The following is a 21,510-nucleotide window of genomic DNA, read 5'->3' as shown; positions in this document are numbered from 1 at the left end:
CCTTCCCCACAACCAAGGGCAAGGTGAGGGGATGGCTCTGCCAAATGGGTCGCGGCCTCGGCTCCCTGCCCTCTGGCTGGCTTGGCCTGCACTCACAGGATTGGCCGCACGGTTCCTGGAAGATCCCGGGTCTGCTACGACGATGCCAACCCAGGCCAGCTGTCCTGAGGCCTTCTGACCATCCTGAAGGACAGCCGCGCAGCAGGAGACCCAAGGGGCCAAAACTACCGTGTTTCCCTGAAAGCAAGACCTAGCCGGCCAATCAGCTCTACTGCGTCTCTTGGAGCAAAAATTGATATACGACCCGGTCTTACATTATATTATTATATTATATTATTATATTATATTATATTATGCCCGGTCTTATAGTAAAATAAGACTGGGTCTTATATTAATGTTTGCTCCAAAAGACACATCAGAGCTGATTGGCTGGTTAGGTCTTATTTTCAGGGAAACACGGTACCACTAGCTCAGGTCTGGAGGTGCCAGGAAATTCAGCAGAGCTGTCATGACAAAGGGACATTGCTGGAAATGTCTTCACTTAGCAGACACTGTCAATGCCCAGATGGAAACAGCCATGCTGCAGGGTGAGCCCTCACCTCCAGAATCCCAGCCCAGCTTCTGAGAAACAGCAGGCCTAGGTCCACACACCCCAACCCCCAGCACATTCCCTTCTGGGAAGTGGCTTCTGTATCCTGGTACAGCTTGATTCACCTAAACAGGACATACCAGGTGGCATAGGCAGGTGGCCTGGCTTCCTCAGGGAAGTCTGCAGAAACCCAGGAAGCAGGGGACCAGGCCAAGCTCCCGAGGGCTCCAGCTGGGCCTTCTCTTCTACCCTCCAACAAAGGGCATAGGTGTGTGGTCTCAGAGACACGTGCCCTGGGTGGGGAGTCAGGAGCCCAGGGGCCCAGTCCTGGCATGGCCACCAATCGCTGTATGACCTTGAGCAAACCATTTCCCCTCACTGGGCCTCAGTTTCCTCATCTATTAGTGAAGGATTTGGAGCTAAATCACTGAGGTCCTTTACTTGCTCTCTGTGATGTCACATACCTTGGTGACCCCTCAGAAAGCTTCACACAGGCCCTAGCACAGAAGCCCTTCCACAAGCCCTGAAACTGGGGAGCCATGTAAGACCAAACAAAGCAGGAAGCGGGCGCAGAGCCATGGGTGAGAAGACAACTTTTAAAAAATTCCTCTCTAGGAACGAGCTTTCAGGAAGTTTTAGAGTTGTTACATTACAGGCACCATTTATTCTAGGGGGGGAAAAAAAGGTACATTCCTCACCCTGTCCCCTTCACCAGAATTTAGCACTAAGTTTCCTTTGGCTGTTTCCAAACCCCAAATCCACTTTCAGGAGATGAGTTTGCCATCCCTGTGACCAGCTCCTCCAAACAGAGGAGCTCCCGGAGATATCTACTCAGCAGCATCCCTGAAGTGTCCGAGCCCAAACTCCCAAGGTGACCACTGCAGGCCCGTGGATGTCCAAGACCATTTAAATTTCCATCTCATTACTCCGCAGTGCTTTACAGGGAACAATGAACGCCAACTCTTTTCTCTTAAGACATGTTCACATTCTGCCTTAGAGAATGCGGGAATTTGAATTTCCAAAATGAAAGCCAAACAAACAAACAAACAAACAAAAATCCAAAAGCATCCAGACAGAAAAAAGGAGGTTACCTTCTAAGGAACAAAGTCAAAGTGACCTGAGACTCTGCATCGTTGAACATGAGCAGACATTGGAACTGGGTCATGAATCCTAAGCAGCCAAGTCACTGTCCGCAGGTAGAAGCAACAGAATGTCACTCTGTCATTCACAGGAGTTAAGAAAATACACCATCCCCATGCCCTTTGTGAAAAAAATCTTTGAAAGCACCTCAACTGTCTGGAGAGGAATTAATACACAAAATTCGAAAATGGGTTAGGTGGGGTATCATAAAAAGACTGAACGGGAGCAGAAAACCAGTTAAGTCCAAAAATTAAGTTATTGTGGTAAATTTGGTTTAAAATTGGATGCTAACCATTTATATAAAATTCAAGAACAGGCAAAACTAATCTCTGGTGAAAGTAATCAACACAGTAGTTGTTTCTGAGAGGGCAGAGGTTAACCGGGAAGGGTTAAAAGGAAGCTTTCTAAAGTGTTGGAAAAGTTCTCCATCTTACGAGGATTTGTGTTACACAGGCATGCACATATGTCAAAACTCAGTGAATTACACACTTAAGATCAGTGTATTTCACTGTCTACAATTATATCTCAATTAAAAATAAATATCTTAATATGAGACCAAAAAGTATGTGATTCGTTTATTCGTTTAATTTATATAAAATTATTGAAAATGCAAACTAATATAGGAATATGGTATAATCTGTTTCTTTAGGTCTCCTTTAATTTCTCTCAGCAATGTTTTATAGTTTTTCGTGTATAGATCTTATGTGTCTTTTATCAGATTTATGTCTGTTTCATATTTTTTGAGCTATGGCAACTGGCGTTATTTTGACTTTTCGTTGCTAATAAATAGAAACACAATTGATATTTATATATTGATCTTGAATCCTGTGATCTGGTTGAATGCACTTCTTTGTTCTAGTAAGAACTTCTAAGTGTTTTCTTGGAGTTTCCACCAAATGTTCTACGTAGATGAACGTGGCATCTATGAATAACAGTTTTATTTCTTCCTCCCCAATCGGGGTGCCTTTTATTGCTTTTTCTTGTCTTATTGCACTGACTAGGGCCTCCAGAACGACGCTGGGTAGGAGATGAGTGTAAACATCCTTGCCTCGTTCCCAAACTTAGGGAAAAAGCATTTCATACTTCACCATTAAGCATGCTACCACCAGCTGTTGGGGTTTTATCGATGTTCTTGTTCAGGCATATGCTGTTCCATTCTATTCCTAGCTTGCTGAGAGATTGTATCAGAACTGAATGCGGGATTCGTGTCAAATTAATCGTTAGGAAAATGCAAATAAAATGCATTCTATTGAAAAGACCTAACATGACACCCAATCACGGTGGATACTCAGTAACCTTTACTCATGCCCAGCCATCACCACCCTTGCTGGGTACCGGGCACTGGGGACAAAGATGAACAGACTCAGGCCCGTTCCCCAAGGAGTTCTCAGTCTAGGGGGGAGGCAGAGGTGTCCCCCAAGGTGCCAGGGAACCAGACTCAGTGCCACAGAGAATGTCTGGCATTCCAGGACAAGGACACCCAGGGTTGACGTGCCTGACGAGCACCATCCTGGAGCCCCCGGGCACTGGCTCTGCTGCCTGGAGATGCCCCTCTGGAGCCCAGTGCGGATGCCTTTGAACCATCCGTCACGCCGTGGAGCGAAAGCCACTGAGGCCAAGTCTGGTGAATCCGGGACGTGAACTCTCTGGTCACAAACCTGGGCTGAATATATAGCAGTGAGGGTGGGGGGCCCCAGCGGCATCTGAGCCCGTTCTGGCTCGATGCTGGGAGGGAAGGGGAAGTTCCAGGCCCGGAAGCTGGGGGAGAAGCAACGTGGACTTGACACCAGTGACTTCTGGGGTCCTGTCTCACCAGGCATTCACACCCGCTTCTGAGCACCCACCGTGGGCCAACACAGCTCTGGGAGCCAGGGGCACGAACAAGAGAGACAGAGCCCCGCCACCAGTCTACCCGCCCGGGACAACCCCCGAAGGAGACGCAGGCAGTGTGGGTTAACGGCAGCTGGTGGCCGAATAGCCCCAGCGGTCAGCCCCAGCACACGAGGAGTCCACGACCACGCCACGCTGCTGGGCCTGGTGAACTGGAAGGGCCAGGACGTAGAGATCGTATGAGGCTGCCTAACCGAAAGGGGCCACGTCCCAGGCCCTCTGTGGGAAAGCTGAGTCCCATAAGGAGGTGACTGGCCCAGAGCCACACAGTGGTGGCCAGGAGCCTTTCGTCGCCCATGCTGCTGCCCCTCTATGAGATCTCCACCCCTCTGGGGCCCTGCTGCACTGAGCCTCTCTTGGGGCCATCCCAGAAGATGAGACGCTCAGACCCTAACCCTGTCTCCGACACAAACAGACCTGTTGCCTGCATCTGCAGGATAGGCTCTAAGCCACGTGGGAGGGAGAGCAGGAACCCCTGCCACCTGAGCCGCACACAGGCGGGGCCGGCGTCTGGGAAATGAGAGATGTCCAGCTCTGAGCATGTGCTCCGAGGAGCTTTATTAGCTTCCACATGCTTGCCCAGCACAAGAGGCTGAAAGCATCCTTAAAGGGGAAGCAAGGCCAGCACAGGCGACAGGCCAGCCCCCTGGAGAGGGTGTCTGCTTCAGGCACAGCCAGTCCCCCCCCCGCCCGTGCTCTTTAAGTCTCCCCCTAAGAGTCCATAAAGAAATGAGGTCCCGAAGGTTTCCTGACTTATCTGACATCTGCCAGCCCCCCGAAATCCAGACCCAGACCATCAGTGAGCTCCCCACCTTGGCCAGCATCAGCAACCACCTGTCGGGCACAGCAGCCCCCCCCCTCAATCCGCAGCCCCTGACGACTAAAGTCTGGAGCGGACAAATTCTATCAGGTTCTCCAACTGCTCCTCCAGGCGTTGCGGGTCTCCGTGGTTCTCGATGACCCAATCGAAGTCCCCAAAGTTGTCCAGGCCACATTCTGACTCACCATCGTCCACCCCTGCGGAGGAGGCATGGCGAGGTGAAGCCGGCTCCCTCTGGACAAACACCGGGCATGGGGCATGGAGGCTGGCTGGACCCAGACGGAGCCTCCTCACTGCCTCCCCCACACTCCAGAACCAAGCCTCACCCACCGCAGGACACTTCCCCACCCTCTGAGCCCCCAGAGGGTCCCGCCAACTTAACTCTTCACTTGCCACTGCCTACAGAGAGTGGACTGTCACCTAAAACCACAGACAACCCCAAGGGCACTGCATTTTCACTCTATGTGAAGCTGGGTGTGTTGCTCTTCATCCCTACACTGACTCAATCCTCTCAATCCTCTCAATCCTCTCGGGAGGCCGTGTGTGTCACCCTCACCCAGCAACGAGAAGGGTGGCAGCAGGATCACCTGGCGGGTTTGCTGTGTCTCTACAGTGAGGTACGAAGCGCTTCGCCCCGGCCCAGCCTATGCTCAGTGCCCAGGAAATGGGCAGCCCTCAGGAGGGTCGTACCCACTGGACCTGAACTTCCCTGTCACAGAGACCTGGGGCAGCAGGAGGCCGGAGCTGTGTCCCTGATTGCCACAGAGCAGGCCCTGGGCTAGCACCACTGAGGCTGCCTCCTGCGGCTTCCTCCTGGCCCCTCCGCTCTGCTCATCAAACAGGAGGGAGGTTGTCAGACCCACTGTCAGTCCCCACCCAGCTGGGGGTCCATCTCAGCCAGACCTCCAGAAGCCCACTGGCCTAGAAAAGACAGCCCAGGTGAGGGTCCCAGGCCAAGGTCATGGGGAACCCCTACCCCATTCTACTTTCTAACCCGGGGGCACTCCTGAGCCCCAAGCCTGAGATTCCCTTTTCTAACCCCTCACTCACTCACCCCACAGCCTGCCAGGGAGAGAGCAGATGACTTAGAACAAGGAAGCAGGTAGCCTGGTCTACAGGTGGGCTGGCCGGCTTGGGGGCAAAGGTCGTGAGCAGCTCACCTGGTGTGAACACCCAGCCCCGCTTCTGACGGCTCTGCTCCGAGGCCACCACACGGACTGTCTGTGTCACAGCCCCATACGCCTCCCGGAACCACTGGATGTCGGACATCCTGCGTGTGTCACTCACCAGCTGCAGGAAAGGGACACAGAAAGGTGACCAACAGGACATGGTACAGGGAGCAGCAGGACAGGGCGATGGGGATGAGGGGAAAAGCCAGTCCCACTCTGATTAAGCAGGAGGACAACGGGGTTGGTAGGGGGACTACACAACCCAGGAAAGTGTAGCCCCCTCCCCATTATCACCCAACCAGCTGGGACAGACGTCCTCCCTCCAGGCAGCCCTCCCTGATTGCTGCAGCCCGCAGCCCGCTCTGCCCTGTCTCTACCACGGACACAACTTGTGTTCTGTGGTCGTGCCGGTCATCTCTGGGCCAAAGAGGCCTCGGGCTTCGAAGTCAGTTCAGCCAGTCCAACACACTCATTTTACAGATGAGCAAACTGAGGCCAGAAACAAAGATACTCTAACTGGTCCCTGCCCCCTAGCACCTTTTCAAATGTGTGATTTCTGTCAGCACTCTGCCCTACACCTCTCAAGGGCTTCCCATCATTCTAACAAAATCCAAAGCTCTCACCCAACTTACAAAGCCCTGCCAGACCTGGCACCTATTTCCCAGCGTCCCCGTGGTTCATTCCGCTGCCGCCAGCTGATCTCTAGGCTGTTTCTCAAACATGCCAACCGGGTCTCCACCTCAGGGCCTTTGCACATGCTATGCCCTCTGCCTGGATAATCACAAGGCGGGCTCCCTCACTTCCTGGAGGTCTCTGCTCCGATATCACCTCCTCAGAGGCTTTCCTACCACCCTAGCACCCTTCCTGTCCCTCTTGATCCTGATAGGCTGTTTATTTCCCTCTGAGGACCTTTAAGTACTCTTAAATCATCTCTGTTTATTAGTGTGTTTATTGTCTGTCTGCCCTACGGAGTCAGCTCCACGAGCCAAAGGACTTTGTCTCATTCACTGCTCTGTCCCTGGCCCCTTGTGCACCGTGTGACACACCAGCACTCAGGAGCATATGTTCAATGAATGAATGAATCAGTGAATAAAGAGGCCAGCCGTCCCTGTCCGTGCTGCTGACATGTTCACTCACCCAACTGTGAAACAAGAACGACAGCCGCGCCCGCTGTGTGCCAGGCGCCGGGGACAGAGTGGTGAGCAAATCAGCCCTGGGGTCTGCCCTCTCGGAGCTTCCAGTCTTGGGGGAGACACACAGGGAGTGAGCAGCTTCACTGATAACCGGGGACTCGCAGCGCACATCCACAAGCACCTCACGTTGCCGAAAGGCAATTCCTGATTTTCTCCCCAAACCTGTCCCTCCCACACCTTCCCTGTCCCAGAAAATGACAACTCTATTTGATCAGCTGCTCAGAGAAAAATCCTTGGCACCATCTCCTGTGCTCGCAGCCAACAGCCAATGCACCTGCTGGCTCCGTCTTCAAACTCGGCGCAGAATCACCTCTTTCTCCCCTGCGGCCCCCACTCTGAGCCGACCACGGCCACTCTGCCTAGCTGACAACGATCCTCTTCCTGGCTGTCGGCCCTCACCCTGGCCCTTCTGTCAGATCACATCTCTACTCTGCTCAAAACCCTCCACCAAGTCCCCGTCCCACGCAGAGAAAAGTCTAGGCTCTTCCAAAGAACCTGCCTGACCTGACCTCACCGCCCCCCACTCGCCCTTCACCCACAAATGCCCACTGGGCTCCCTCCCTTACCTTCTCCAAATCCTGCTCAGGTGTCACATCAGTGAGGCCTTCCGATGCCCCTGACAATACTTCTCCCTGAAGTATTTATCTCCACCCAGCAGATTCTGTATTAATTTAGGGCCTAATTCCCTCTACCCCCGGCTACCATGTAAGCTCCCTGAGGGTGGGGACGTCATTGAGGGTTTGCATTAATGTACCCCGAAGCCCCCTGGCACCATGTCCCATAGAGCAGACAGGCTGGCTGCCAGATGAATGTGGAAGAAAACAGGGAAGGTGCTATGGGAGCGCCCGACTTAAGACCTGGGTATCAGGGAAGGCTTCCCAGAGGAGGTGCCATGGAAGCCGAACCAGACCTAACCAGGTGAAGAGGAAAGAAAGGGCAGTCCAGGCCAGTAAAGGAGCACGTGCAAAGGTCCTGATTCCAGAAGGAACTCCATCTATTTGCGGAACAGAACGAAGGCCAATGTAGCTGCAGCTGAAGGAGTAAAGAGGCTAAAAGGGTAGCAGGAGCCGGGTCCGTCAAGGCCCAGAGTTCATGTGAAGGGTTTTGACGTGGATCATTAAACAGTGGGACAAAGGGTTCGAAACAGAGGAGGGACATGACTTGGATTATGTTTTGAAAAGGTCACCCTGGCTGCGGTGTGGTGAATGGGTCCGAGGGGACAAGAGCTGACGCTGGGACCCGTGTGGAGGCTAAGACGATTGTCCAGGGGAGAGATGGTGTTTGGCCCACGGGAGGTGGCAGCGGAAAGACAGAAATAGACACGTCTGAGACTTATGCGGAGAAAGGTGTTTTGTGAATGCTGCCATCCGGCACTCTTACCCAGACTGGCTGGGAGACGCCTTCCACGACCTTCCTGCAGAAGAAGCCTGGGTCAGCCTGGCGCTTCTCCTCCCCCCAGACGATCATGTTCCTCCGATAGGTCTCCTTGTAGGCGCTGGCATCCAGGAGTCTCTGGAAGTTCAGGCCATGCTCCTGCCCAAAGCAATTCCATGTCCATGCCTCCAGCCAGTGCACCTGCTCTCCCCTAAAACACAGGCAGGGCCAGCCCTCCCCTCCCCCAACTCCCCCCAGGACGATGCAAGGACCAGTGAGGTCTCTTGGGAACAGGCCTGCAAGGGAACAGGCTCTCGAAACGAAAAAATCTAAAACACACTAAAACACCGGCAGATGAAAGAAAGGTCTTGGGATAATCCAGACATTGTTCCACTTTGTCTTTTAAAAGTGTGATGTGGTTTGGGTTTTTAGGGGGGGTGGTTTTGGCAACAGTTTATCTTCCCAATTCTTTCTGGCTTAAACTAATCCTGAAATTAGTTTGCATCTCCTGGGCATAGGCTTAGCCTTCAACGAAAGTGGGAAATCCGAAAACATGGCCTGGCCTGGCCTCCCACTGTCCCTTCTGGCATGGTTCGCCCCCATCCCAAAGCCCAGGAAACTTGGCTTTCCTGACTCTCTCCTTTCCCCCTCACCCCCGAGCCTCACCTCCAAATCCTGGAGCCTCCCACACTGAGCTCCCCTGGTGCAGGAGGGAGGAGCTGCTTCCAGACCTGCCCTCACCCTTCTCCAGGGACACTGACAAGCTTCTTTAAATCTTATCTCAACAACCCAGAAGGCCCCAGGACGGGTAGGGGCCTGAAAAACAGCACTCCGTTCAGGTTCCAGCTCTCACTAACTCACTGCAAGGAGACCTCGTCCCCTCGGGCTGTTTCTCCACCTGCAGCCTGGGGGGCCGCGACTGGGCCAGTCAAATCACCTGCCTGCACCCCTGCTCCGTGGTGATGCTGGCAGCCTCCTGCTTGTAAACTGGTGGCCTGTGTGGTCTCTACCAGCGGGGAAGAGCGGCCATTGGGAGCATTATGGTCTGCTGCTCAGTTCTAGTTCTCATTGCGACATAGGAAATCAAGGCATTAATATTTCGTTTTGTTTCTGGGTTTGAATGGGAGTGGTGGGTGGAGCGGTGCTGGATTTCCAGAGGGCAGTCACAGGCTGGCCTATCAGTCTCCCGCAGAGGCTTCAAACATGCAAACTCCCGCCCCTCAGCCCCTGCGGCCGGCCACACCCCCACCCCAACCCCCACCCCACCCCTTTTGGCTGGTATTCAGGAGCCAGGCCTGACCTGGGGCCTTTGGAAGCACAGAGTGGATTTTAAACTGCTCCTCCGAGCCCGAGGTTGGTGTCTGGTCCCGCTGGGGAGGGCTGAGTGTCCCCACGCCCCCCCCCCAGTTACTCCCTGTCTGCCTACTGAATACAAGGAAGCTCTGCATCCAAAGGTTCCCACTGAAACAACTGACAACCACACACCCTGTTATCCCCCCGGATCCCCGGGCTGCCATTGTATAAGCAGGTCTGTTTAGCCAGTGGGAGAAGACCAGTGGTACAGGAGACAGGGCTGCCGGGCTATCTATGGAAGCGGGGGACAAACTCGTCTCCTGTGGCCCCAGAGAAGGTCAGACTCAGACTCGCTGACCAAGGAGACATGAACACTTAGGGGTCAAGGACAGAAATGCAGACGTCCAGCGGGCTCTTATTGTGTGAGACGCTCACGTCCACGCGCCCTTTCAGAAGTCTAAGGTTCTAAGTGTTTCTGCTTCTTTAAATCCTATCTCAACAACCCTATTTATTTTTTGAAAACCCACATGGTTCAAAAGTCAACCGCACATTCATTTACAGTGAACAATCTCTCTCCCACCCCTGGCCCCCAGCCACATTGCTCCCCTCCAAGGAGGCCACCAATGGGATAGACTCCTAGGTGTCCTTCCAAACACCTGGAACAGCATTGAATATAATACACACACCCCATAAATAGCCATTGGATGGCTGAATATGTGAGCAAATATATTTACAATTCCTCCCCATTTTTATACAAATGTAGCATTCTCTGCCCACTGTTGCCAATCTTGTGGGTTTTTTTTTTCATTCAGTAACATACCTTGACCACTCATGCGACTAAATTTCTTCTCAGGGGAAGAATTGCAGGGATTGTGGCAGGCCAGATGAGGCGGTCACGTGTGGTGTCCGCCACACGTGTAAGGGGATGTGTACAGACCCTTACTAATTCCACAGCGTCCAAGCTGCCAGCTCACCTGTCCAGGCTTTTTTGGACACACTTTCTTGAAATGCTCTGGGGAGGTGGCCTGACGTGAGTGAAGCCACTGGGAAAGGAGAAGCTGAAAATGCCCCCAAAGGTCCACCCACAGAAAACCGAGAGTTGGCCACAAGTAGTCACAGGGACCCTGAGAGTGACTCACTCAAGCAACAGCCATAGCTACCAAAGCCCGGGAGCTGGCTCCTTCCAACCCATTAGATGCCACAGAGTCACCACCTACCTGAGCATACTGCTCCTTGAGTGGCCCGGAGAGCCGGAGGACAGCACAGACATCCCCCCCGAGTCTGTGGGACAGGGAGAGCCAAACCCAGTTATGCTGGAGCTTCTGGGCCCCAGAAAAGGAGCCCAGAGGCCTAGGCTGAAGTCCTGGCTCTGCTTCCGGTATCTCACGCTATCGGGTCTCAACCTCCCTGATCCTATTTTCTCATCTGTAAAATGGGGACACCTGTTTCTGGCCTGTCTCCCACCGGATCATTACGGAACTCAAATGAATGCGAAAGAGTCCTGAAACTCACAGGTAAAAGAAATAAAATTATAATTCCAGCGTGAACATCCGTGCCTGGTGATATCCTGGCGAGGTTATTTATTTGCAGGACCCCCGAACTAGTTGTCTCACAGCAAGAGTACCTCAGCCTCTCCGACAGGGTCACCACTGAGTTCATTCACTCAGTTCAACTTAACCAACCTTTCATTGCACTATACTCTCTGCTCACAGATTCCCCTAAACAGGTATCACCTAAACAAGGTGAGGTGGGTGTTATTTCCATGTTTCAGATGAGAAAAACTGAGGTCAAGTGAGCAGAACTGACTCACCCAAAGCAGCAGTGCAAGTGAGGAAGCCAGTTTGGGTGCAATAAAAATAATAACCAGCATTTAGTTCCTGTGCCTTTATAGGTGTCAGAAATTGTTCCAAGCCCTTCACATGCACCGTCTCATTTAATCCTTACAACCACCCTATTACTACTGTGTATCCCCAAAAATAAGACCTAGCCGGACAATCAGCTCTAATGTGTCCTTTGGAGCAAAAATTAATATAAGACCCGGTATTATATTATATTATATTATATTATATTATATTATATTATATTACATAAGACCAGGTCTTATAGCAAAATAAGACCGGGTCTTATATTAATTTTTGCTCCAAAAGACGCATTAGAGCTGATTGAGCTGATTGTCTGGCTAGGTCTTATTTTTTTGGAAACACGGTACGCCCATCACACAGATGACAAAACTGAGGCACAAAATGGATGAGAAACTTGTACAAGGTCACAAATGGTAAGTGATGAGTCAGGATTGAATCCCAGCACTCTAATTCCAGAGCCTGTGCTTCTGCGGGTAAGGAGAAATGCAACTCAGGAAAAAGTGGCAGATACTTGGTGGTGAAAGATTCAGGTGGTGACCTCTGCCCTGGGCTCCCCCACAACCTCTTAGGAGCCCTGTGGTGCCCAACAGCAGCCTCGGGGTACCCTCACCACATTGGTCTTCAGGAGAGGAGCCCCACTCTGCTTCCTCCCTGTTACCTCTGCTCTCAGAACCCATGCCCCAGCCAAATGCTCCCACACAGAACACCTTGCTTTGAAAGGAAACACAGAAAGGTATTATTTGGTGAGGCAGTGAAGTAAAGCAAAAAGAACCCATTCCTGGATCTAGACTAAAGCTTAATTTGAGTCCTACATCTGCCAATGACTTGGACGCTGGTAAGTTTGGGTTTTGTTGTGTTTTGAACTTTTCAGAGCCTCAGTTTCTTCACCTGTGAAATGGGGGCACTGACAGAACCTGACGAAGTTTTGAGGATGAAAGGAAACAATATATACACACAGTGCCTGGCACACAATAAAGGCTCAATAAGCCCCAGCTACCAGTATTAGGTGGTGTGCTGGGAGAGGATTTGTCTCTGGAGTCAGACACAACTGGGGGGTGGCCTTAGGCAAATCCTTTATCTGTGACTCCGTTTTCTAGTCTGTATCGGTTAACTAGCAACACTGTCGCGTGGATTAGAAATGGTGTACAAAACGGTTGCCTTGGTAGCGACTGCTATAATGCTTCTTGGCGAGAGAGGCCTACAGCTTAGTCTTTGGAGAGAGAGTCGCCTGGTTCTTTGAGGTGGGTGTTTGTAGAAGGCTGTTTTCCGTGCTAGTGACAATCCCCCACCTCCCACCGGCCAGTGCTACTCCAGCCCTGCAACCCGAGGACCCTACGCCAAAGCTCACTCCATCACATCCAAACACACCCCTTGTGTCACGTGACGTGGGGTTCCCCCCCCCCCGCCCCACCCTTCCCCGCCCCACAGACACCTGCTCTGCAGCGCCTCGGTCACGAAGTCCTTCCCGGATTTCCTCTTCCCGCTGAACAGCAGCACCAGCCGCGGGCCGCCTTCCAGCGGGGCCATGAAGTCCCCACTCTCTGCGATCCCTAAAACTCACACTCCACCCAACCCGCAAATCGGGCCACCCGCGCGAAATGGATGCGGCCACTAGGTGGAGTGGCAACGGGGAGGGCTGCCGCCCGCGTCCTCTCCGCAGCGGTGGAGCAGGCTGCCAGCCCGCATACGCGCTTCCCTGCGTTTTCCTTAAGGTCTGCACACGTTAAATATGGAGGCAAAGAAGGCTCATTCCCAGGACGGCCTGCTCCCCTGCAGAAGCACCCCTCCCGGCCCTCATTTGGACCAACCCAGCCCCGCCCAGAACCTGACGTCACAGCCCCGCCTTCTTAACTGACAGGCGAAGGGGGCTTGGACGCAACTATTTTCCTCCTGGGGGGGGTGACCTCACAACCCTGCAAAAGGTATGAAAAAAGAATAAACGTGGTCGCTTGGAAGAAATTTTCCAAGCTTCCATTTTTATTTGTGCACGACAACACATGTGCTGAAGCACATCTGTAGCTGCCCCACAGTGAAAATGAGTCTTTCGGGAGATGAAACGAGACCCTGACACCAGAGGGCGGTTCGTTTGACCTAATACTGGGGGTGGGGCTTCGTCGAACGGGCACGATTTTATTGTTAAACAGGTTTTCATAGTTGGGATAGGCCACTGCAGTTCCTCCCTGCAACGCCAGCGGAAATGCTTACCTCGCTTTTCCAGCCGCAGCCGAGAGAGCTCGGAATGACGTGGGCGACATCCGCGCTGTAGGTTACAAAGGGGCCTGGAAGCCACCGCTGGACCATATTACCTAGTTTTATCCGGAGTCCAGCTCCCAGCCAGGAGTTCAGGGCAGAAGTCGCGGTGGTGATCTGTCCCCTGCCTGAATTCCCAGTTCCACCGCTGCCCACAGCAGCTGACAGCCAGTCCCAGTTAAGTGGAGCTGTCTTTTGCCCTGACTTCCTGTCCCGCGTGTCCCTCATATTGTCAAAACAGAGCCTGTGACCCATTACCTGCTTCCATTTTAGGAGCTAAGCAACTCAAAGTGCTGCACTCACTCATCAGGGCACTTAGAAGGCAGTGGAGACTGGAGCTGAATGCCAGCTTGGACATTTTGCAGGAATATGACCTTCAGCAAATCACTCTCAGTGCATCATTGATGACATAACGCCCACCTCCCAGGGCTGCAATAAGAAGGAAATGTGAAAAAAACATGATAGACTACAATTAAAACACTTTATAAATGCTCGAGTATCACCCGAATGTGGAGTTATTATTTATTCTGTGATTTTAGAGTTTATAATTTCAACACAGGGTCAGATAGATCAAAAAGTATTTATTTGGGACCCCACAGAAAGCCCAACTCCCACCTCTGCTAGCAGAGACTGAACGGACGAACTGCACTCACACTCCTGATTTCCTGAGTCACCACGAGGAAGGACTCAGAACTTCCTCCCAGAGTCTCTTCCCCCACCTGAGCCAAACCACACCCGGCTCTTCCTCTCCCCACTGGAATGGAGCGCCCCGAAATTCCCAGTCAGTGATCAGAAATAGCCTGGCCTCGTCTCGGAAGTTTCCCTCTGCTGCTCACCTGGAGCTCAGCTGAACCTCTCTGTCCCCTACTGCCCTCTCAAGTGCAGGCTTTTTATTCTGTGCCAGCCCTCACAGCTCAGCATAAACTTTGTATCTGTCTGTGGCCTCCTTCCCTCCCCATTTCAGCTTCCAGACCATTACTCCCCTGCCTCTTGGGAAATTCTGGCTCCTGGAAGGCTCATTCCACCTGGCTGACCGACCTTCCCCATCCTTGGGCTTGACAGCCACCAATCCCGAGACTTATCCTCATGTACGGAGACTTGACCACTGGCTCCTGGTCTTCTCCACCCCGGTCCTGTCGTCCCTCTCAGGGACTTCAAACGCCGCATGGTCCGCCCAGACGACACTGACCGCTCAGTGCCTTGGCCACAGAGGTGCAAAGGTTTTTTCCTCCTCTCCTGCTCAGACAGCAGCTCCCATGGACACACCTAGGCTTTGTCATCCCCAGAAGCCATGCAACCTGCAAATTCACATGCAGCCACACTACCCTCCAAGGTCACTTGCTCAGTACTGCCCAGAGCAGTACTTCCCTCCCAGGGCCACCACTGGCTTATGAAACTCTTTATATTATATAACATCTGCTCTCCTTCCTTCCATAAGCCAAGGGAACATCAAATGAGTGAAGATGTGTGGAAGGCCTTTGTAAGCTTCACGGGCTGCACACATGTGAGGCACTATTTTTGGTGTAGAACGGCTGGTCTGAAGGCTGGGTGCTGCTGAGTGTGAGGCAGGGAAGGGGAGAGGAGACAACCAGGAAGGGAGCGGCCAGGGTCAGAGATGCTTGAGGAACCCAGGGCTGGCCTAGGACAACAGAGAAGTGCCCCTCAGAAGTCAGGAACACAGTTGCCCCTAAGAGTCACCTCTCACGTCACTAAACAGGCAGACCATTTGAAAAGAGTTTTGCCTCACTCACCCAGAGGACAGCTTGGAAGTCAAATGTAGGCCCGTTTGAAGGAACCCTGCTCAACACACCCAGAGACAGTCTGAGCCCACCGGGGACCAGCTCCTACAGCTTGGCACAGCCTCGACGAGGGAGGAGCTGGGCTTTATCAGTGCCCCTCCAACCCTGCCCAGGCGGAGGGAGCCTTAGGCAGGGGGCCCCACAGTCTGCCCCTCCAAGGCGTTTGTCCCATAGGGGAATCAGATGCCATGCTGGCTCAGTGACACCACCAATGACCCTTGCTTCAACTCCATGCTTCTGGTTCCAGGATATTTTCGCATGGTCATTGTCCAGCTGACCCAAGCATGCCAGTGAAGAGATCTGCCCAGGAATTTATCAAACAGATTATGGTACATGTGCCCCCCACGGGAGATCCCACTCCAGAGAGAAGCGGCAAAACATTTCCAAACAAACAACTGAAGAGTCAAGAGACTTGGACCGCACTCCTCCCATGAACCCCTCCCCCAGATTTGCGAAATACCCAGTGAGACAGAAGACCACTAGACTTACTATGGCGATCACTTCGAAAAGTATGTAAATGCCGAATCACTATGTTGGACACCTGCAATTAAGATACTATTGTATGCCAACTATAATTAAGAATAAGTTTTGAAATACCCCAAAATTAAAAAACAAACAGTGAGAGTGACACCAGAGAACTAGAAGGTATCGGCTAGCTCTGACTTCTTAGGGTTCTCTAGCTGTAAGAAATGCCACTGGCAGATGTCCCTGGAGGTGAGAAGCTGCTGGCTTGAGGAGGTGACAGGATGGCTTCCAACCTCTCCTGAGACAGGGTGCCCCTTCGGCAGACCAATGTCAGGTTGGAATCTCCTACTCAGTCCTTGGTCTACAAGCAATGAGGTCGATCTTGTCCCTTCGTTTTTATGGCTGAGGAAACAAAGGCACAATCCCAAGATGCGATGCTGCCCAGATCCAATCTGAGAAATCTGCACATTGATACCTCCCATGGCAAGACATACCGCGAGCATTCAGAGCGTTTACTATCATCTATAAATCCTCTGAACTCATACTCTTGTTTTATCACATCCGTAATGTAGGCAAAGCAAGGATCCTCCCATTTCCAAAAGAAACAGTCTCCAAAAATGGAACTAGTGTACTCAACAGTAGTGGTTCCGTCTAAATCGGGAATCCAGTGAGAGAACAGAGATTTTTTTTGAAACAAAGATTCATGATTTGGAGACGTATTTTTGTTTTTCTGTTGTGAATATAAATCTCGGAGCTGGGGAAATAACCACACTTCAGCTACAATCAAAGAGTGGCTTATTGATTTCACCCTACTGTTTTTTTAACAACCTTAGTGATAAAGGTTGATGTTTGTTTTTAAAAGGAGATGGAGAGACTTGCTTCAAAGTCAGGAGCTGCAAGTGCTACAGTCACATCTGTGTGGCTCCAAAGCCAGCCTTTCTGAGCCAGGGCAACCTCCCTCCAGGACAAGCAGGCCCTTCCCCGGCCCTCGCTCCATCCCTGTGGCCCCTACCCCGCCCCCCAACACCACGCTCAGCACTTCACAGGCCGCTGGAAAGCCTATTGGTGGTACCAGCCCAGGGCCGGGCACAGAGTAAGTCTCCATCAGTGACTGGTGAATAAATGAATGACCGAATGAATGGGGGCTCTTTGGGGAAAGCTGGGAGGCCAGGACTTCACTCCTGAGCCTGGAAGCCCCTTTGTGGGACCCTCGAGCATGAGTCTGCATAACGCCAGACCCAGCTGCTCCGGTTCCTGGGGCAGCTTCTGGAGACCCCTCTCTCCTCTCTTATCCCTGACCTGGGCAGGTCCAACTTCTTGTCCCTTCTGCGGCTGCCCCCGTGTGGCCATCTTCGGATGTCTCATGAGTGAAGTCACTGCTCAGGGACAGTACAAGAAAGAACCTGTCTTGTAGCCAGCAGCTCCTTAAGACCGCACCTCAGAGCCTAACTGCCAAGCTTCAAGAGTCAGAGAATGGAAAGGAGGGCAGGGGAAGGGAGGGGAGAGGAGGGAAGAGGAACAGGGGGACTTAGTCAGGGGTCAGCAGCAGAGGTTCTGGTCTCCACTCTGTCCCTAGCAAGCTGTGTGACATTGGACAAGTCACTTCCCTCTCTGGGCCTCAGTTTCTACCTCTGGACAGCAAAACAGGTGGATCTGACGCTCATGAAGGGTCTTTCCAGGGCTGGCCTTCTCCTATCCACAAGCTGGGGCCCATAAGGTGGCAGCTGATGGACAGAGAGGAAAAGCGTCCAGGGCCAGATGCCCGAGTAGCTGAAGTGGGGGATACACAGGCCCAGGGAGGAGAGTTGGCTAAAGAGACACAGAGATGGGAGCTCAGACATTGCTTCCAACCTCCGGGTCAGCTGGCGGGGAGGGAAGGAGGGTGAGCAGCCATTCTGGACATTTCAAATGCCCACTGGTGTCCTAAGGGCTGCCTGGGGGCCAGTTTTCCTCCACTGTCACTAGCCAGCTATGATGGGATCTTAAGCAAGTCACTTCATCGCTCTGTTTCGTCATCTGTAAAATAGGGACATTTATTGTCATACCTTCTTTAAGGTCTACTTCTCAGTGAAATAAAAGTTGCAGACTTGCTCTGAAAGGTTTACGGCCTGTGTCTTTGCGGGCCTCCTGCCACGGTTTCCGCACTGGTCCCTCCCTACCAAGTTGCGTCAGCAAGGCCCGAGGCCTCATTCCAACAAGCAGGAATTTCTGGCAGGTCTGCTTGACCCCCGGGTGACCAACCAAGCAGGGCACCATCTACCATTTGCCTCTGCACAGCTCATACCTTCAGGTTTCTGCCTGTCCAGCCCCAGCCCATGACCTGTCCCTTTGACTCTGCAGAGGGCCACTCCCCTCTGCTGGGTGCCTCCCTCAGGCTCAGTAGATGTCTGATGATGCTAAGAATTTCCTCAAACGGGTCCTGCCCCAGAGAGGAACTGGGGGCATGATGGGACATGAACTTGGTGGAGCAGAGGTGATCTCCTGAGAGGGTTGCTCTACCCCAGCCCAACTATCCTGCAAATCAAGCCCAGCAGCTTCTCCCCCCTCCCCCCCACAAACCAGCTTGGCCTTTCCTCCTTCTTTCCCAGCATTGCATGAGAATGCAGTCATCCCCGTCACAAGACTGGGAGCTGAATGTGGCCGTGACTCCTCCCCCTCCCCTGTCCTTGTCCCATCCAAGGTCAGTCCATTCTAATTCACTGATCGAAATCAGGTCCCTGTCATCTCCCTCCTGGACCGTTGGCTGACACCTCCAATTTCACATGTCTCCATTCTGTCCTTCAGGCCACCAGCGGACTCTGCACCCATGCGTATCTTCCTTCATACAGGTGCCCTCTGCCCCTCCAATGCCTGCACCCCTCCCCATTTCCTACAGCAAAGCTCCCCCGTACACATGCAGGTGTGGTGGGTCTGTGGGAGAATTTGCTCCCTTCTGAATGTGAACTTAACCCTCTGGCCACATGGCTGTCACACCCTGCCCTCAGGCCTCACCTCTGAAATCCCCTCCCCTGTCACCAATCCTATTATACCTTAAAAGGTCCAGCTCAGAGGCCACCCCCTTCTCCTTCACCTTCTCCTCTGACTCTTCCCTGACACCAAGAGAGTACTTTCAAAATTCTGCTTTGTGTTAGACCACCCCAGGGAGCCTCAGGGACAAGGGTTGGGGTTCCCCCAGCACCTTGTGTTGGGAGCTGAATGCTAGTCTTTTCCCTCCCAAAATGCTAGTCTTTTTCCTGCCGGGGGCTAACACCCTCTCCTCTCATATCATTAGCTCGCAGAGGCCCCAGCTTCCCTGCTAGAACTTAAGTAAAACAAAAATCACTACTTCTAACAGTACTCTACAGTTTGATAAACCTTCTTGTTTATCGTGTAGTGATAACAACCTATGAAGGGGCTATCTACAGTCTCCACTTTAATGATGAGAAAGCTGAGCTTTAAAGTGGGATGAGGGAACGTGCGGGTGGGGGGCACATCTTGCCCAAGGCCCTAGGCTGGCACAGCCTGCCACCCCTATGGATTGCGCATCCCAAAGGCCTAGATAGGACAGAGCCGGGTTGGGCCTCCATCTGGCCCAGAATAAAGAACAGGTGAGTGGGGAGGGGCCTGCCTTTGTCCCTCATGGGCAGGGCCGGGAAAGGCCGGAGGGGTAGGGAGCCCAGACAACGCAGCAAGAATTGGTGACAAGGGGCTTCTGTGGCTTAGAGGACTGGGTGGTGAAAAGCGAGGGGAGGGACTTGTTGTCTGGGCTTAGGTCAATTATACCCCCAGCCACTCTGCGGGGTTCCTACTAGACCTTCTGTGAGCATGTGAAGTGTGACAGGATCAGGAACATCTGTGGCCCAGAAGAAGACCAGATGAGGAGAGAGAGGTCCATGCACAAGGGTGGCCCTGGGAGGTTCCCATAGCAACAGCCAGCCAGGCCAGCATCTGTCCTTGGGCCCAGCAGGGGGAGGGGAGGCTAGGAGTAGTTTTCAAAAGGAACACAGGCTTTTGACCCTCAAGGAACTTATGGGGGTGGTACAGGCCTGAAGGTGACCCACCACCAAATTCTAGCCACCACCCCCACCCCGGAATGGGTGGGAATGGAAGCAGTGGGAAAAGGCTGGGCCCTGGAGGACCTGGGAGGCAGAGAGAGACAGGGAGAGCCTGGGGGAGGCAAGGGCTGGAGGGGGCATTGGTGAGAGAAGGCTGAGCTGACTGGAGGAGAGAGGAGAAGCAGGTGAAGCGAGAGATGGCAGCTTGGGGGACGGCTGGGAAACGAGTGCTGGGGACTGGCCAAAGGAAGCAGAATTTTTCCATTTGATAGGGGAAGGTGCAAAAGGGCCACCCCCTATGCTAGTGATTCCCCCAGGGCCCTGGGAGCTGAGCTCTTAGCTGAGCTCTTAGCTGGGGGAGTCCCCAGCGGAAAGGGCAAAACAGCCAAACGCTCAAAATACCAAGCGCTTACACAGGAAGGGCCCAGAGCAGACCCTGGGAGGCCAAGGTCTGTACACAGGCTTCCTGTTCCCCGATCCAGCCAGGAGCTGTCCCCAAGCCCTGTGGGAAGGGAGGAGTAGTGTCCTCTGCTCCAGCCTCCCTTGGCTCACCTCCACACGCTGGCCCACATCAAGAAAGCATCCTATGATCTGGGATGTGGGACCCCTCTTGACCAGAGCTGTTGTGGGTGCAAGGGTGTGATGGAGTGAGGGGCCAAATGACCTACGATGGGCACCCCAGGGAGAGGGTCATCAGAGTGGCCCTGGTGCCCTGGCCCTCCCCGACACAGCCCTTGGGGTCCTGGCTCTTTTCCTCCTGACTCGGCAGCTTCAGAAACCTCCAGCTCAGCATATCTATTTCCTGAGTGGGTAAGGAAGAGGGGCACTTGGGGGAACTTCCTAGCCTCCCTGAGAGTCCGTTATGCAAACGAAGGAAATGGGGCCTAGAAATGAAACTGAGCTGCCCCAAGTGGCCCAAGCGAGAGTCATCACCCTGTGGGAACCCAGGGAGGCAGGGGGGCCAGCTTGTGTGCCCTCTCCGAAGCCCAGCCCGCCGTCCCCAGAACACAGAACCCTGCCCACCTTGTAGCCTGAATCCCTCTCCTGGAAACCCAAGTTGACCGTCAGCACCTGAGGTTAAGTTTTCAGCACCTGCAGCAGATGAGCAAGGTGAACAGGCGAAGATGGCTTCCTCATGAAAGACAACGGTCCACAGAGCTGGATGCCAACTCCAGACCCTGGCCCTCGGCCAGCCTGTACTGGCACCCCCCACGCCCTCTCCAGGAACAGAAGACTCCTTTCCTAGAGCGCCGCAGCCCCTGTCATTGACCCTCTGCCTAGGAGGAAATTCTTCCTCGGGTCTCACTGCCATCAGCCCCTCTCGATGCAGAAAGCCGGCACCCAACAGACTGGATAACCATTTGCTGAACGAGTGGTCCTGGGTCCATCCCCCGCCGGCCCGCCCCGCCCCCACCCCACAGCTGACTCCAGTGATCAGGTACCCACAGCCCTTGGACGGTGAATGGCACGTCACAGGGTTACCTAAGCACTTGCTATCAATTCCCGACCCTGCAGGCTCTGTCCTCTTTACTAATACCACTCCAGACCCCGTCACACCCCAAAGCCTGCCCCCTGCACTTGCTGGGGGATGGGCCCATGGCATCAAGAAGCCCCGTCGGGAAGGACTCCCTA

At 53.2% G+C, this 21,510-nt stretch overlaps 1 protein-coding gene across 3 annotated transcripts; it reads right to left on the bottom strand.

The window, feature by feature from the left end:
• Positions 1–1,208: 1,208 nt before the first annotated feature.
• PMVK (phosphomevalonate kinase) lies at positions 1,209–14,461 on the bottom strand. 3 transcript variants are annotated; one of them, XM_081026242.1, is made up of 6 exons: positions 14,417–14,461; positions 12,763–14,009; positions 10,686–10,749; positions 8,182–8,334; positions 5,600–5,729; positions 2,290–4,636 (listed from the first exon to the last, which is right to left on the bottom strand). In XM_081026242.1, exons 2-6 carry the CDS (start codon positions 12,855–12,857, stop codon positions 4,500–4,502), a joined length of 579 nt encoding a protein of 192 aa, XP_080882368.1. In that variant the 5' UTR covers positions 12,858–14,009; positions 14,417–14,461; the 3' UTR covers positions 2,290–4,499. The 3 variants fall into 3 exon arrangements, with proteins under 3 accessions (XP_080882367.1, XP_080882369.1, XP_080882368.1); XM_081026241.1 differs by lacking the exon at positions 10,686–10,749 and having other exon boundaries at positions 1,209–4,636; positions 13,536–14,009; XM_081026243.1 differs by lacking the exons at positions 10,686–10,749; positions 14,417–14,461 and having other exon boundaries at positions 2,281–4,636; positions 12,763–13,150.
• Positions 14,462–21,510: the final 7,049 nt, after the last annotated feature.

Source organism: Rhinolophus hipposideros, assembly GCF_964194185.1.
Source record: "Rhinolophus hipposideros genome assembly, chromosome: 19".
NCBI classification, from domain to species: Eukaryota; Metazoa; Chordata; class Mammalia; order Chiroptera; family Rhinolophidae; genus Rhinolophus; species Rhinolophus hipposideros.
The sequence above is the reverse complement of the archived record's forward strand: the minus strand, read 5'-3'. Positions and strand labels throughout refer to the sequence as shown.